The sequence below is a fragment of the Rousettus aegyptiacus genome, unplaced genomic scaffold, assembly GCF_014176215.1.
Source record: "Rousettus aegyptiacus isolate mRouAeg1 unplaced genomic scaffold, mRouAeg1.p scaffold_m13_p_1, whole genome shotgun sequence".
Classification (NCBI taxonomy): Eukaryota; Metazoa; Chordata; class Mammalia; order Chiroptera; family Pteropodidae; genus Rousettus; species Rousettus aegyptiacus.
In genome coordinates this window covers 114144147-114161956 of record NW_023416284.1, presented here as the reverse complement: position 1 = coordinate 114161956, position 17810 = coordinate 114144147, and the positions used below count along the sequence as shown (strand labels likewise).

Below are 17810 nucleotides of genomic sequence, written 5' to 3'. Positions count from 1 at the left end.
AATATCTCTACACCTTTTCACAGTATCATATATGAAATGCAATGTTGTGATGCAATATAATCACAAGACATAAAAAAATTAATATAAAAATCATAACAGGAGTTAAAAATAATAGTCTTAGTTTGGTGACTTCTTTATACTCTGTATTCAGTTACTTCCCAGAAATCATTAATTCTTCATTTGAATGATAACACATTGATTTTTCTTTTTATTCCTATTAACACTTTGGATCCATATATTATATACTAACTAGATTATGGAAAATATAATTTAGATGGTTTCCTTAAATGTAGCTTTTCCTTTTTGTACTGTAAAATATTCTGGGAAAATATATGATCTCAGTCTAAAGATAGGGCATATTGTCATGAAAAACTTAAATAATGAAACCTAATGTAATTATTTAAATTCATACTTTAATTATCTATAGAATGGGAATATGATATTTACACATTTTGATTATTCTCAGATTTTATTGAAGGCTACATGCAAACACAGGCATAGTGATACTATTTCAAATTATTTCTAGTCTAGGTTACTTACAGAATGCATATTTTAATCTTAGCAAGCAAATTCTATTTCTTATGATGTAAGTACTTTTTAATAATACCCATTTAAAAATATTTAGGCCTATTCATTGAGCATGTGGAATAAAAATAAAAATAATTTTAAAATAATGACAAGTTAAATTTATTTTCTAGACATTTCAACATGTTAAAATGATACATAAAATTATACCTTTATATATAAATGAGAATCAGCAAACCAAAAAGTTCTGACTTTTTCAACCCTAAACCTAATTCCATGACATACTTTATTTCTAAACTCATCCTTGTGGTTAATCCTATTTCCTAGCATCACTGATCCCTATGCATTTCCTATATTCACTCCCTTCTTGACTGTTTCTTCTTTTGAAAATTATATAAAGGCAAGAGAAAGAAGTAAAATGATTTTCAAGGAATAGAATGAAGCTACATATTTGCACATTATTTCCTTCGTAAGGTATTTTGAAGCATATCACAATGCGAAGACACATTGGAAGGAGTGTCCAGATTAAGGTTTTGAGGTCAAACATAGCTTTCTGTAGAACTATAGTCTAAAATGAGATTTAATTACACTCTGGTGACTTCTTTGCTCACTCTTTTTTTTCCTCTCATAGATGATTTGTTTTTTCGTTGGTTTTGTCTCTCTCTTGACTCCTCTAAACCTACCACCTAACTCTAATCTTTCTGTTACTGTTACATTAATTAAACTGCATTGTAACCGTCAAATTAGTAAATACACTTCATAATTTATATAAGTACTAACTTTGTAAAAATTTCAAAAACATTTTCCTTCTTTGGTTTCCTTAACAAAATGTAAAGTTATTTTGAAATATCTTTTTTTTACCTGTCTCATAAATGAACTTTATTGTTTTTCAGGATTTTATCTTTGTCATCTTTCGCCTAAGCCCCTTTGTTCCTATTACTGGAACCATGTTTTAAATATTCTTCTTCCTAATTTGATTGGCTTTACTACATAGATTCTAACTCAACTTTAATTTAAAATTTACTATTTTTGCCTTTTAATGGACTCCTTGCTAGGATATTTATTCTTTGTGCTGCTGACAGTGGTAGCTATTTTGGCAATACTAGAACACACATTTTCATTTCTCTCCTGCAATATTAATTCATTCTGTGGTGTCCAAAATGTGTTATGCACTCTCAAAAGGTCAAGCACAAAACATTATCATTTTATACTTGTAAATTTTATCTCTTATATTTCTAATTTTTACTTCTATATGTATTATCAAGTGTAATATATAATTTATAAAAATAAATAACTAATAATTTTAGAGATCATACTTCAGAATTGGGTGAAAAATTAAAAAAAGAAAACACCAGTATACAGAATCAACTACAAACTCATTAAAAGCCTCCACAGTTCATGATATGATACACTGGGCACAGTGCAAGTGAGTGATATATATTATCACTAATCTTCACTCAAGTATCTTTTATTGAATGTCCATTATAATCCAAACACTATAATAGATGCATTACATTCAAATCGTTTTTTGTTTATATAAAATATATTTATTCAAATCTATCTCCTCTTTTTTTTTTAAAGGAGTCATTTAAGATGATTTGTATATTTGAATGGGAGAATATTATCTGTGTTTTATTAATGTTGAGTCTATGTTGGGGTTTATTTGTTAATCTAACTGCAAAGCTAATATAAAAGTGATACAGCTCACATCATCTGAAACTACTTGTTTCTTTTTTTCCTGTGAAATATTATCTCAGTGGCATCACTGCCAAGTGATGTTATGATTGCAATTACATATAATGCTATGAATGACTCTATTCTAGTACCTGGATACCTAGGCACTTAGCTGAAGAATTTATAAGATGTCGATAACAAATGAAATAAAAAATTATTTCTGATTTCAACTCTTGAACACACTATGAACATATATTTGTTTTTAGAAGAGAGCAGAATGTCATTTGACTTGCTGCAGTGGACAGGATTTGAGTCATGTCTTTATAAATGAAGAACTGATTCACACATTATACTTACCTTTCAAGTCCAAATTACTGCTCCTAATTTAAATGTATTCATATGTAATGTTTATATTAATTTTGTTCTAATAATTTCCAAAGTATTTTGTATTCAGCATACATAGATGCAAATTGACCTCACGAAAGTTCTTTTTTGGGGGCTTCTATTTTTATTTATTTCAATTTTCTTGAGATGGAAAAGCAATACATCAAGTCACTTTCTCCCAGAATATATAAATACACAATAATTAGGGACCAAGAGAATTCTGAGAACCATGGGATTAGCCACACAGTAATGCGAGTGCACATCTGCAGCTAGTCTAAAAATGTCACACACAGACCTACTTCTGCTTCAATGCAAATGTAATTTATTTCTTAGCATTTCCATGTGGAAATAAATTGGTGACTGTGTTTGTTTAAACCAATCTACTACTTAATTTTTATTGTATCTTTTTTCAACTAGGCTACTGGGAAAATAATGCAGCTGTGCAGGTTGATACTACTGTAAATTTGTGATTTACAGCCACAAATGCATTTCAGTATTGCTTAGTGATCCTTCTATTTTGTCTTAATTAACATTCTCACACATTTTCCTCACTGTTTATTTCAAATCTTGTTCAGTCTCTTCCCTCCAAACTCACCATGTCCACCATCACCTCCTATTTTATAAAGAAAATAGAACATTCCACAAGATAAAATTTCTTAATTTCCCGCCACCAAAGTCACAATCTTAATAGTTTGCAATAATTTTTCTCCTTTCCTCCTACTCTGCACTGTATTCATTGCCACTTATTTTTTCTATGCTGCTTTATTATCTGTCTTTTCTTCATGATTTACAAAGGATCAAGGCTTTCACATTTTAAAACAATCTTCCAACAATTTTACATACCTATCGAAATATAAAAATATATTATTAATATGGTCAGATTTATAATTCCAGTCCAGCTTCTCTTCTATGCTTCTATCTGTATATACCATTGATGTCTGACTACATCTACAAGAAATTCACTCAGATAGACTTTAAATTCAATATATGCATGAGGGATTCTGACATCCTCTCTCACTTGCCATTTTGTTTCTTTCTCATTAGATCAACAGCCTTTAAGATCATGTAATTCTACCATCGAAATATTTCTGGACTTCACCATTGTTATTATATTTCTGCCACTGTATTAATCAGGTAATCACTATTGTTTCATTAGTTTAGTGCTACCACCTTCTCCACATGTGTCAACTTGCCCAGTTGTACCTATTAGTACATTCCTCACATAAAATCTTCAAGAGTTTTTCAATTGCCCTCAGATAAATGTGAGCTCCTTTACTGATAATGCTTGCCCCCTCTTGATATACTACTTATCTAAATCAACGCATATTTTATCATAATTTCTTTTTCTTCTACACCTAAAAGCTCTGCTCTTACTTGTTCGGTGTCCAGTGTCATGTTCATTTCAAAATATTTAGCTAGATGTTTTCTCCAGGAATTTCTCTCCTTGGGCGGTAGTGGGGGAGGCAATTATTCTATATGATTCCATTTCATTGTCCAAGCTTATCTTTGTTTCCTATTAAATATTCCTGCTACATTTTCTTATAGTTCTCTAGACTATCTTTTTGATAGCAAATTGATGATGTTTCATGCCTCATAATCTGTCTCCATTAAGTTTTTAGTTCTAATTTCTCTTGGTCATTGATGAATTCCTGGTACCTAGCATATTGTCATGCACATAGATTAGGAACAAATAGATTCATTTGAAGTATTCTTTACACCTCAGTGAGATTATTAATTTAAATCCAAAAGTTATGATTGATGTATTTCAAATGAACCTGATCATACAGAACTTTTAGTTCTAAGAAAGTCATAATTTAAACTTTTCTATGTGCATATTTTATGAATTCATATATTATAGATTTATAATATCCAGAACTGAATTTGCAAAGAGGTAATTTATAACTCAAGTTTAATGTCTATATGATCTAAAATGGCCATTAAAATATTAGACTTACCATAAATATTTGATATTAATTACCAGTTAATTACCTAATAATAGCATAAAATCATTTATTTTAACAATATTTAGTTGATAGTTGAGGTATATTAGAAAGGTTGGGATTTTGAATCTGACAAACCTGGATTTTAATTGCTGAGTAAAATTGGACAATAATGAAAAGCTACCATTTATTGAATGACATATACATATTTAAATAGTTTAATTCAATCTTCAGTATTAACTTATTAATTCAAAACTACTATGATAATTTCTTTAAATTAATATATTTAATATATAAAAATAGAGGAAATTAATCTTCATGTGGCCAAAGAACTTGGAATGAATAACTAACAATTAAAATCTAAAGAATATGTTTTTCCATTATACTATTTATCTTTCTTATCAGAATTTTAATTTTGTTGTGAGGCTTATAGTTTATTCGTTAATCAAGAAGTATAGCGATTTGCACAAAGCACTCAATGAATGATAGTTACTTTTTTAAATTGGGTTTATAGATTAAATTTCAAAATCCCTATTTGGTTTTTTTCCTTTTCTCTGGGAGTAGTTATGCCTCCCAACAGAATCTATCTCCTGACCCTTCCTTTTATACCAGTGACAAGTGATGAAAGAGTACATTACTACAATGCTACTTCTATCTATTATATTTTCATTAAATAATTTTATATTTCCTTTTAATCCCCCCATGCCACCCTCCCACCCCAGCATGGTCTGATCATTCCTAAAGAAGTTGGGTGAAGACTCATTTTAAGTTTAGCCATTTGTACAACTAAAATTTTCTTAGTGTTTTATATATGTGGGGCTTCCCGTCTTCTGGATTACTCTTAGAAAAACATGATTTATCACCAACAGATATCATAAGGCTTATGTTTATATAAATATATTACATGAACATTATATTTAAATCATTTTATTCTTAAGTCTTTTAAAGATTATTTTTCTAAAACTAATCAGAGAGGGTTATTTATATCTAAAGAAAATCAAAGCCTTCCATAAAAGAAGGATCTTTACTATTATTGTGTTTTAGTTATGTTGAAGCCTGATATAAAAGACTGTAGTTAGTTGCTGGTTTAATTATGAAATGATAACAAATATTTTCAGAATAGGGTAGGGTGAGGTGCAACACATCTTAACCACATTTTTTCCTGGACTTGTTTCACAAAGAAGGTACCTAGCTACTGGTGACACTGTCCTTACAGAAAACAGCTAAGAGTTTTTTGTATTATTAAGTAGTTTAGGAAAAACTTTACTAACAATGTATATTTTTCTTCTGTTTAAAGGGACATTTAAAGCAATTGAACTCTATAGTTTTTTGATCAAAATCCAGTCATCAAATCCACTTGTGCTTCAGTAAAAACAAACAAACAAACAAAAAGCCAGTTTCCAGGAATCCCTGAACGTGAATGAAATCTCTACTCAGAAATTGCTAGCGATATTGAAAGCCCATTTTGAACAATTCTTTATGACATTTTCATGATGGACTGTAAAATAATGACTAACAAATCAATTATGATTCTGAGCTTGGCGGTTCTTCACAGCATGTTTATAAATGGAAAAACAACATGTAAATGGAAATTGGTGGAAGAATGGCATACACAACCCGTATCATATGTGGTGAATTGGACATTAACAGAAAACATCTGCATGGACGTCTGTGGAGATTGCTGGTTTACGGATGTAAATATTAAAATGAGTACTTCAGGCAATCAAGCTGTTCCCCAGATTTGCCCTTTGCAAATTCAATTAGGAGACATTCTTATAATTTCTTCTGAACCATCTCTTCAATCTCCAGAAATAAATTTGATGAATGTTTCTGAAGCATCATTCCTTGACTGTCTGCAGAATACCACGACTGAAGATCAGTTACTTTTTGGTTGCAAACTAAAAGGAATGCACACTATTAATTCTCAGTGGTTGAGTGTTGGGACACATTATTTTATCACAGTAAAGGCAAGTGGTCCATCGCTTTGTCACCTGGGACTTCGACTAAATGTGACAGTGAAAGAACAGTTCTGCCAGGAAAATCTGAGTTCACAATTTTGTTCTGGGCATGGTAAATGTCTTACTGAAGTTTGGAGGAAGACATACAACTGCCACTGTGAGCCTCCATTTTCTGGAAAATACTGCCAGGAACTTGATGTATGTTCTTATAAACCATGTAAAAATAATGGCAGTTGCATTAATAAAAGAGAAATATGGAATAAGCAAGGATATGAATGTATCTGTCACCCACCATTCACAGGTAAGATCACTTTAAAAATAGCATAATTCTATTAAATTGGAAAATAGGAACAATTCATAAACTCCTACTTTCCAAAAAACAAGATACACTGTTTAAAATTTTGTAAGTCTTTTAGACTGAGCTCAATTTGGATTCTGTATATATTAAAATCCAATCAATAATTCTCTAAAATAAGTATTTTGCTTATTTAAAGAGGATTTTTAAACAACATATTTTATCCTAAAATACCTAATTTTACATCCTTCCCAAAATTGATTCTTAATGTCTCATTAAAAAATAGTATTATCAGAATAATATGTTTTAGTCATTAAGTGAAATTCCCAAGCTTATGATATTTGGGATAAACAGTTCTGGGTGATAATGTGAATATGAAGTAGGGATCTGAGTTGAGGAAGGGAAGGAGCTATATGGTTAGAGGGGAAGCCATTTAAGTTACTTGGGAGAGTTGGAAAGGAAAAGATAATAGTGAGCCAAAGCAATGTCCTTAATGGATGTTGGTGTGGCACCTATAAAGCGATTGATAGATAATAGTGATAAGAAAGGGAAGAGCATGATATAATCAATGACTAGTTAGAATAATTTAAATGAGAGGCAATGATGAGAAAAGTTTATAAAAGGAAGATATTTGCTGAGGAGATGAAGATAGGGCAATCTAAAAATGATATAAACTATACTACTGAAGCCAAAATGAGAATTTGAGAAAAAATAAACTATCTTTATTTGAAAGTTTACTATGAAAGAAGGTTTGTTTGTTTGTTTGTTTGTTTGTTTTTTATATGAGAATTTCAGAGGCCTGGCATGGGTAAGACAAGGATAATCTAACAAAGTGAAATACTTGGTGTGTTTGGCAGTGATAGCATGTGAAAACAAATAACAAATCAGTAGTGTATTTTGGTCTGAAGAGAGGAAGGAGAGTGAGTAGATATGACTAGAGCAAATCGGGCTCAGAGATGTAACTGTAATTTTATCAGTTAGGCTTTAGGAGATTTTTATTCCATGAAGCCAAGTCTGAGGAGCCTGTGCAATAAAATGTAATGGAAGACCTCAATAAGCCATTGTAGGTTCTAAAATCCACCTAAGCCAATCTCTCAAAGAGTGATTTTAGACACCAGAATGTGGAAGTACCAAGTCTATTTCAGAAGTTAATTCAAGCAATATCCACTGAACATCATCTCTCTATAAATGGGGTCAAATTTTGATTTGACTCTACTGGCATCTTGATAAAAGATCTGTTACCCTACTTATCCTGGGGCATATAAGTTCATTAAAATTAAGATAGTTAATAAAAAAGTGAAAGCACTCAAATTGCTGATTTGGGATGACTAAAAAGTGATTTAATTGAGAACCTCTAAAGCATACATTTTAACAGGTCCAAAGAATTTTAAAGAATATTTGGCCAGAAAGTTTCTACCATCTATTAGAATACAAATTGGTATATATGTAATTATATATCAGAATTGTTTCAATGTTTTTTTTTCATAGCTGGATAGAGTGTTTTTTCTTAGCCAACATTTGCTTCTTATTTATTAGAAATGCAATTATATATCATTTAAATCACTAAATTTCAAACATCATGAAAGTACTTAATATTATTTATTTTTTAAAACATCGAGAATATATCATTATGCCACTTTAATTATAAATAAATTACTTCAATTTTAAATTTTAGAAGATACATGTAGCATATGTAGAATTATTAAAGAAACTGAAACTGTATTAGTTTGCTAGCACTACCATAACAAAGAAATACAGTTTAAGTGGCTTCCACAACAGAAGTTTACTTACTGAGTTCTAGAGGCAAAATGTTCAAGATCAAGGTATTGGCAGGTTTGGTTTCTACTGAAGTTTCTCTCCTTGGTCAGTAGACAACCATTTCACTGTGTCCTCACATTGACTTCCCTCTATATGTGTCTGCTCCTTCAAAATTTTTTTATAAGGACATCTGTTATATCTGCTTAGGACTCACCCTAATGACCTTATTTGACCTCTGCTACCTTTCTGAAGACTCTCTCTCCAAAAATAGTCACACTATGAATCCTTGGGTGTTAGAATTTTAACATATAATTTTTGGAGGGAGTAGTGGTCACAATTTAGCTCGGTACACTCACTAAAATTGTAAAAGGACATGACCTATTAAACATTCTACTGTTAATTTAGTTTTTATGTATGGAAATATTTATACAATTATAATTAATTATATTTTCATTGTATTAGAGGTTGTTTAGAGATTAAAGGAAGAAGAGTTCTGCATTAATGAAGGTGTAAAGTCAATTTCTAAGGAATTTGAAAGGAAAAAACTGCCTACAAATAAAAATTAAGAATTTGATTAGAATAGAGGGAGGCCTTTTGCCAAATTATGTGTAATGTTTTGTAGTAACATTTGTCTACTTGCCAAGTCCTGAAATTTTCTAGGCACATTCTTCTATAGGGATATTATAAGATAACTAACTGCATAAAAAATATGCTATACAAGATTATAGTATGTGATATAGTAGGACCACAATAGTTTACGTAAGTGGGATTTGGAAAACTTGATATGGCGGCAAGGGCAAGAAAGTGTAGAATTTAGAAGTTTATGCATAGCTTCTGAGAATCCAAGCAGCCTTTCCATTTTTTTTCTGCCCTATAATTTTATATTTTATTTTATTTTATTTTTTATTTTACTGTAAAAAGAACATTTAATGTGAGAGCTACTTTAAAAATTTTTGAGTATATAATATATAATTGTTGACGATAGGTACAATATTATACAGATTTTAAGAGCATATTCATCTTGGTTAACTGAAACTGTATGCCCTCATTCTTCTTCTTGTGGTATAATTCTTTTGCATTTTCCACTTTTGAATCATTACCTTGATTGTGTGGTAGGGCCAAGACACAATCTACATTTGAATGTGTCAATTCAAATTTTGTAAATTATCCCTTCAATGCTACCAGTGTACATCGAAGAACTGGTACTTACACATATTAACATTATCTACTAGCAAGACATGATGAACACATTCAAATTATTATAAAAAATAACTAAAGCTCAAATGTCAACAATCAGAAAGATATTATTTGAATATTAAAGTATGACGTCAAAAGATAGAAAAACTGATGTAGAACTTATTGAAATTGTTTCAATTTAAATACATCATCATGGTACACTCTTTCTTGCTTAGAATTACATTTTGTCAAAAATTTTATATTATTCATTATTGAAAAATTTGAGGAAATCAATAATTATAATTAACTTTTTTATGCAATGTAAACATTTTAATCTAATCATCAATATATATATATTTTAAATTTTTGCAGGCATAAATTGTTCAGAAATAATTGGCCAATGTAAACCACATATCTGTTTCCATGGAAATTGCAACAATATTACTGAAAAGAGTTTCATTTGTGAATGCGATGAACCATATTCAGGTAAAAAATGCACATATATGTATATTTACACACACACACAATTTTAATTTTGTCTTATTATTTTAAAGAACATTTTAAATGTATTATTCATTACTAATTACAATTTTAGAGGTTGGATTCTCTGACCTTTTTAAAGTTTTTAATAAATCTCTTTGGTTAATAATTAATTGATTATTCTGCTAAATATTCCATAATTTAAGAAGGATTTGGACACAAATTGATAATTTTTTACTATAATGAAGTATATTTTGTTTTTAAGGATGAAAACAGTTTTAGTAATCTGGTTAGTAATATGAAATAGTAATCATATTACAGATAATTTCCAAAATTATATCTAACATGTCCTTAAACAACATGTCATTATAGACAAATCCCATTTTATGAAGAGTAAAAATGTTTTATTTCTTCTCAAATGAATTTAAAGATGTAAAATGAAGTCATCATTTAAGCAAATAGTATTAAAATGATTGGTTAAACGTTTTAACAATGAAAATGTATTTAAACCATTCCCATCTTATCTTTGAACTCTTCTACAGTTTCCTTTTTCTGGGAAATGTAGCTCACCATCAGTGTATTTGCTCCTCTGCAAAATGTCTTTAGGCAGTGGTGTTTGTAGACACAATTAGACATCTCAAGACTTCTTTTGCGAGAGTGAAACAAAAGATGATTGACTCTCAGACCAGAGAATGGTAATATGTTAGAGTGTCTCCTGAAGCTCCTTCTTTGGAAGTTAAGGAGGATTTAAGTTTTTTGGTAGAGTGCATCATTCACTGCCTCATCGGAAGAGAGGTTGGTAACAATGCAGGCAGTAAGAACTTCACTTGTCCTTAATGAATCTTTTCAAGTATTTTTCCCCTTAAGTCTTTTATTTCCTGGAGATAGGTTATCAGTTGAAAGATATTTAATATTATCATATCTCACATATATATGGAAACCATATAATTTTTCTTCCAAATCATGGAATTTAGAGCAAAAAAAAAAGTAGCTAAAGCACTTATAATTATATAATATTTGAAACATTTATTTTATTGATTAGCAAATAGTTTCATTAAATAGGCAACCATATAAAGTAGCTCTATCCAAAAATTATTTTTAAATAAAATTTTTCCAAAGAAAATAATTACAACTTGATATCTGAAAGTTAAAAAGAAATTTTAAAACATACTTTATATTGATTATCTGAATATTACAAAATAAAATAAGCAGAAACTATGGTTAGTCATATTTATTTCCAAAACTATGTTGTTAGTATTTTTCTAAAGAATGAATATATTTTCAATGTTGTCTTATTTAAATTTGTGATAAAATTATACTCTCTTCAATGTTACATTTATAATTAATAAGTTCTAAATTGTCAGTGCCTTTAATTGACTCTTCTAACTATGTCATTCTTTATTTAAGGCATTTTCACTGAACACATGTTGAGTGAGGTTTCTGTAAATTCAAAGGAAAATCTACTAAATGGAGACTATTCTCAATTCTACTTTTTGCATAAAATGCATATATTAAATATGTTTTATAGGAGCCATTTTTTTCTATTCAAAATTATTTTCTTTGAAAAACATTTTTAATGATAATCCTCATGAAATAAATGTTCTCCACATATAAGTCCTTTGAATGTTTGGCAAAATTTAGGTGCTGCAAAATTGTAAGTCTTCTCAATTTATTGCCATTATGTTCTAGCCTATAAATTTGTCCATGAAATATAGGAGCCCTCTCACATATTGCTTCCCTCACAGCCAGCTATTCTAAAGTATTCTAAAGCACAGTTATAACCTTGTATACTTCTGAATTTATTGAATTTATTAGTGTATTCATTGTGTTGTACAGGAACAAATATTGATGTCTCTTTTACACATAAGTACAGCTCACTGGAAAATTCAAAACCTGATAGTTATATTTAATTTAGTCAACTGTCATTGATTTTGAACAAGATGTAACCAAAATTTAGAGAATTCTTCCACTAAAATGTAAAAACTTCTCTGAAACATATAGGTTTATTTTCAAAGTCATTCTTTAGAAATTTAAAAATTTGTGCCATGTTCTACTTTTTTTCCCCCAATATCAATTTTGTCACAAAAATTTAGTTTGTTTTTCCATGAACATTTAAACTTAATAATGAATTTTGCAACTATCCCATTGTGTGACTATTGTAACTAGTTCATATTAAAATATGAATATGTATGCACCACAATAAATTCCAAGTACGTTTTTTCTTTTTCTTAACTTAATCAAAATGATGTATATATCATGATATGCTTACGAGAATTTATATCTACAATTTTACCACAAGAACAAATAACTTTAACTTTCAATATTTTTACTAAATTTTTAATAATATTCCTAATTACTATCAAATGTCTTGCCTTAAACAGAACAAAATTATAAAACTTTTTTTTAATTCAGTGACTTGAATGAAAGAAGTCAAACCATTACTGAAATTAACTACCTATTTGAAGTTTCTTATTTAACTAATATCAATCGATAAATTCTTTTAAGTGTGTGAATTTATTCTGCTGCTTGAGCCAATACATTTATAAGGATATTTTCATTGTTGTATTTACAAAGAAATTAACAACAGAAAACTGAAATAATTTTGTGACAGATCTAAATAAAAAAGACATGCTTCACAGAGAGATGTGGAAGAGCACCTTCTGCATCTGCACCTAACTCATCACTGGCAGGCGGTCTTCTAAAATAATTGCTCATTTAAAATAGATGTTGATGGTTTTTCAAGTAGGGTGTATGAAGACCTTCTGGCCATCATATTGTCAGTGACATCACTAGTACACTATGGTGAATCATTAATAGTTACACAGTTTAGGGGCAAACTACATATTCATTATCAAACTTTCAGTGAAACAAGTTTGAAATATTTTTTAAACTGTTAATTGTTTCTTTTGATCTTATTGCATTTTAAGTATTTATTATGAAGTAAAAAATAAACATCAGTACATAATAAAAATATATAAACAGTTATATATTTATACCAGGGGTTTACATACTTTTTGCTGTGAAAGGTCAGATAGTAAAATTTCAGACTTTCTGTGCCCACGTGGCCTCAATTTCAGTAATTTAATTCTGCTATGGTAGTGTGAATACAGCCATAGACAATATGTAAATAAATGAATTTGTGTTCCAATAAAATTTTATTTATAAAAATAAGTAGAAGGTCATATTTGACTCCCAGTTTTAGCTTACTTACCCCTGATTTATTCATACCATGCAATAAATGACCAAACCTCTATAGCAAGAACATATAGTCAACACTCTATAAACTCTGCGACAGGACTACTTAGCCTCAATTTGTCTGTCCTATAAAACATAGACATAACTCATAATCTCCAGTGGTTCCCACTAACCCATTTTACTTGGAAACAGGCAGCTTTGCTCTTGCAGAGCAGTATTATCAGTTTCTTCTCTCACCGCCAACTGAACAAGGAAGGAGTCAGTTATATTTGGGGTTGCTTGAGACTTCAAGCAAGCTGTCCTCAAATGAGAAATATACTTTGATTCTGGAAAGCATTGGGAAAAGAGAGGTAGATTATAACTGGTTAACTTGCTAGTTTATCCTCATATTAAAACAATATACTATTATGTATTTTCCATATTCCTAGAAAAGATCATAGAAATTTGAGAGTACAAAGTGGAGATCAGTTTAACTCATCCCTGTTTATTTTAAATGCAACTGTGAATAAAAGTACTTAGAAAATCCAAGACAAATGGTAATTCAATAATTGGGGACAACTGATATCTTAGCAATATTCTGTTTTACATGCCATGAGCATAAAACGGTGTCATGGACAAACTAGAATGATGATCCATCCTATTAGATCTAGTAACTATAATGCTTTGGAAATTGTTTTGGTATCTATTGTATAATTCTGTGACATAAAGCCTTAGCTAAAAATATATTGGAAACATCACATTTTAAAAGCAAGTATGTATGTATATATGAATGTATGTATGTATCCATCCATCCATCATTATCTATTTATCTACCTGTCTATATCAATCAATTTATTTATCCATCTATCTATTCAGTTATCTTATACATATTTTCCAATTAGTTTCAAAAACCTTCAAGAACTAATACATGTATAGTCATTTGCCCATTGTCATGATCTGTGCATATAAATATACATAATATGATACAGAAGACAGGATTCATAAATAAATCGAGATTATAATGTTTCAAATGATCACATTTAAAGTCCAGAAACTTTATATTTCCAATGCTTTATCAAACAGTGATTATTACATAATTAGTCTTTATGTCAAATTTTCTTTGCTCTTGAATTTCACTTCAAACTGAGAATTTTGGAACTCATTTTTTAGGAAGTTGTAGCTATCATGTTAAAACAGTTTAATAGATCTTATACAAATTGAAATAAAGACTGCAAAGAAATAAGATATAGAGTACACCAATTCTATTTGGAAACTAATAAGCCTTTAGAAAAAAAAAAAAAAAACATGTTCTGGATTTTTTATATACCTCAAACATTGTGAAGGAGTATGAATAGGAATAATTTGCCATGAGGTCAAACTACAATCTCAGACATTATAAAAGTAAGATTAATAATTAAAAGTCTAGTCTAAAACTATAAAAATGTGTTCTTTATTGTAATTCCAAATTTGTTATTTATGTATCCATATAAAGTAATTTACTCTAATTTTTTAACTTCATAAGGTTTATTGCAAAAATTTGTTTAATGTGTTTTTCTTGAGTAGTTCAAAGAACCATTAACATTCTCATTCTACTTATGGTCAGTTTCTGACTTATTTTCAAAACTTTTCAAGTGTGAGTTTGATATAAGAATAAATAATTGTTAGAAAGTAAACTCTTCAGTCTTCATTTCGGACTAACTTATATCTACAAAAAGTAAATTAGTTTTAAGATTCAAGAAGTTGTATTTGCAAGACATGCTGGGATCTCTTTATTCAAAATGAATGATTTAGAGACCGCAGTATGGCATAGGGGGAATGATTATTTTTCAGGATGTGATAAACTCAAGTATTGCTTGGACAGGTAACAAGAGGTCAACCTGAGTAGTGACGAATACTGTAAGTATTCAATTATCAGTTTAAATTAGAAGGTAGGCAAAGTATTTTTCAATGTAAAGTTGATTTTCCCATTTTCAAAACCTCTACCAGTATGTAGAATTTACAGAGAATAGTATTTTTTTTTTCATAGAAAGGAATGCTAGCAAGAGCTAAATCGGCTATAACTTTTTTGTTTTGTTTTTAATAATTGAACTTTAATCGTATTTTGAAACTCAATGGCAATAGAGTTTAGAAAATTAATCTCAATCAATTCAACTCTATCTCTAATCCCCAGCCATTTAGAGAATTGAACTAGTCCTTGTTCTCATAAATGTAATTTTTTAAATACCGTGACTAGTTAATTATATTACATGAGCCAATAGTCATATTGTACATACAATCAATTCTAAGGCTTAGTATTTATAAAATTCAGAGTTAAAATTGTAGGTAATAGTTACACAAGTTAATCTAATACATTCAGTGATGTACATAATTACTTTTAGACTTCGACTATGAAGGAATTTATGTACTTTATTCTGGATTGTTTTTATTTTTACCTTATCAAAGCTCATTTCCAGGTATTTTTCTTCTCGATTCTCTGGTCACTGTGATCACGATCAGCACTGGTAGGGACCTGTTCTAAGCACAGCATGATCCATGATGAGATAATACTAAAAGGCAAAGGTGCTGTATCCAATTTAATATGAATGATTTCTTTTGCTACTCTACTCAATCCTGATGAAAAACTGAAGCTTCCTTTGTGGCTTCTGATTAGTCTGTCTTTCATTGTGATAAAATCCTCCTTTGACTGATTCATAAAACAATGCAGCCAAGTGTTCCCCATCCCACTATAAATTGTCTCAAGATAATTTTTGTGTCTACTAAGTGTCTAGTATATATTATTTGTTTAATAAATGACAATTTTAGTAATTATGATATCACCGGACGACCATGAACATTTATTTTTTGTGTGTTGGTGAATGAGAGCACAAGTTAAATACGAATGAAAGGGCTTGATTGCTTGATAAAGCATACAATTTAGCTAAAGTTATAAAACATGTCATACCAATTTGAATGCTCTTTTATTATTCAATAAATAGAATATTTATTAACTACTATTTATTATGTGCTTTTCTTTTTATCAGAAAATAAATAAAAAAGTAGTTTATCTCATCCTACTTTATCTTTTGAGGAAATGGTAGAAATAGAATTATAATGAATTATTTTACTCCAACAATATATCTTAAAACAATATGTAATAATTCTTCTCTGGTTTATTGAGTGAAAATTTATTTAAATATTTAACAATGAGGCAGTGTCAGCATATGTTTGTTAGGTCTATCGTATGCTGTAGACTTTGAGAACTAGTAAAACTTACACTGCCATTTTAAGCTGCCTGTCTCTATCGATTAGTAAAAAATAATATAAAAGTCCTTGATAGAAGTAATTGGTGATGTAAGTATATTGCAAATACTTCTCTCAGTCTCTGTCTTATTTTTTCATCTTTTAATCAAAGTTTTTTTATGAGATGTTTTATATATAGGTAAAATCCAATTTATAATTTTTTCTTTTTACTTTTAGTGGGTATTGTGTTTCTTTAGAAAATATTTGCATATCCCAAAGTATGTATGGTTTTATTTGATTGTCTTATTGCACTGGCTAGGCCCTCCATACAATATCAATAATAAAGAGATATCCTTCCCTTTTTCTTAAGATTAAAAAGAAAATATTTGGTATTTCGTCATTAAGTATAATACTAACTATAGGTTTCATATCGGTGTTTTTTATAAAGTGAAGAGTCTCTTTCTATTTACAATTCATTGAGAATTTTTATCAGGATCACATTATAAATTTTATAAAATGTTTTTACTGCACCTAATGAGATGATCTTATGATGTCTTCTTTTCAGTTAATTCATGAATCTGTAATTCATGAATATCACACTCAGCCTTGCATTTTGGGAGAGAAATCTCAATAGTGTATGATAAGTTATTTTTATATGTTCTGAATTTAGTTGGTCATATTTTGTTGAGAAGTTTTTCAGTTATATTCATGTTGGATATTGAGCTATATAGTTTTCTAGAAATATATCTTTAGGTTGAAATATAAGGGTTAAGTTGGAATCTACTTTTTAAAATATTGTATGAATTTACTATTATTTTCTTACATAAATGTTTTATGTTACTAGCAAAAGTGCTTGGCCTGTAATATATTTATAGCAAGGTTTTTGATAAAATTATTTTAGCAGATACAGACATTTATATTTTCCAATTTTTGTCAGATTTCAGAGGTTGTTCTATTCAAGGAAATTGTTCATTACATATTAGTTAAATTTGTGGAATAATGTTTATAATATCTCATTTTTTTTTTTTTTACTATCTATAGGGCTATAAGCAATGTTTCTTCTTTCATTTATGATATTGATACTTTGTGTTTTCTCTTTTTTTTTCTTTTATCAATCTTAGAATTTTCTCCATACTGTTGATCTTTTCAATATATCAAATTCTGGCTTGGCAAATATATTCTAATGATTTCTATTTCATTCATCTCTTATTATTATTTTCTCTTTTT

General features: G+C 29.2%; 1 protein-coding gene across 1 annotated transcript in view; it reads left to right on the top strand.

Moving 5' to 3' along the window:
* Positions 1 to 6031: 6031 nt before the first annotated feature.
* Positions 6032 to 17810, top strand: part of EYS (eyes shut homolog) — a 138299-nt gene continuing 126520 nt past the window's right edge. Inside the window, exons 1-2 of the mRNA XM_016160553.2 lie at positions 6032 to 6782; positions 10083 to 10196. Coding sequence (XP_016016039.2) covers positions 6032 to 6782; positions 10083 to 10196 — 865 coding nt within the window. The remainder of the gene's footprint in view (positions 6783 to 10082; positions 10197 to 17810) is intronic.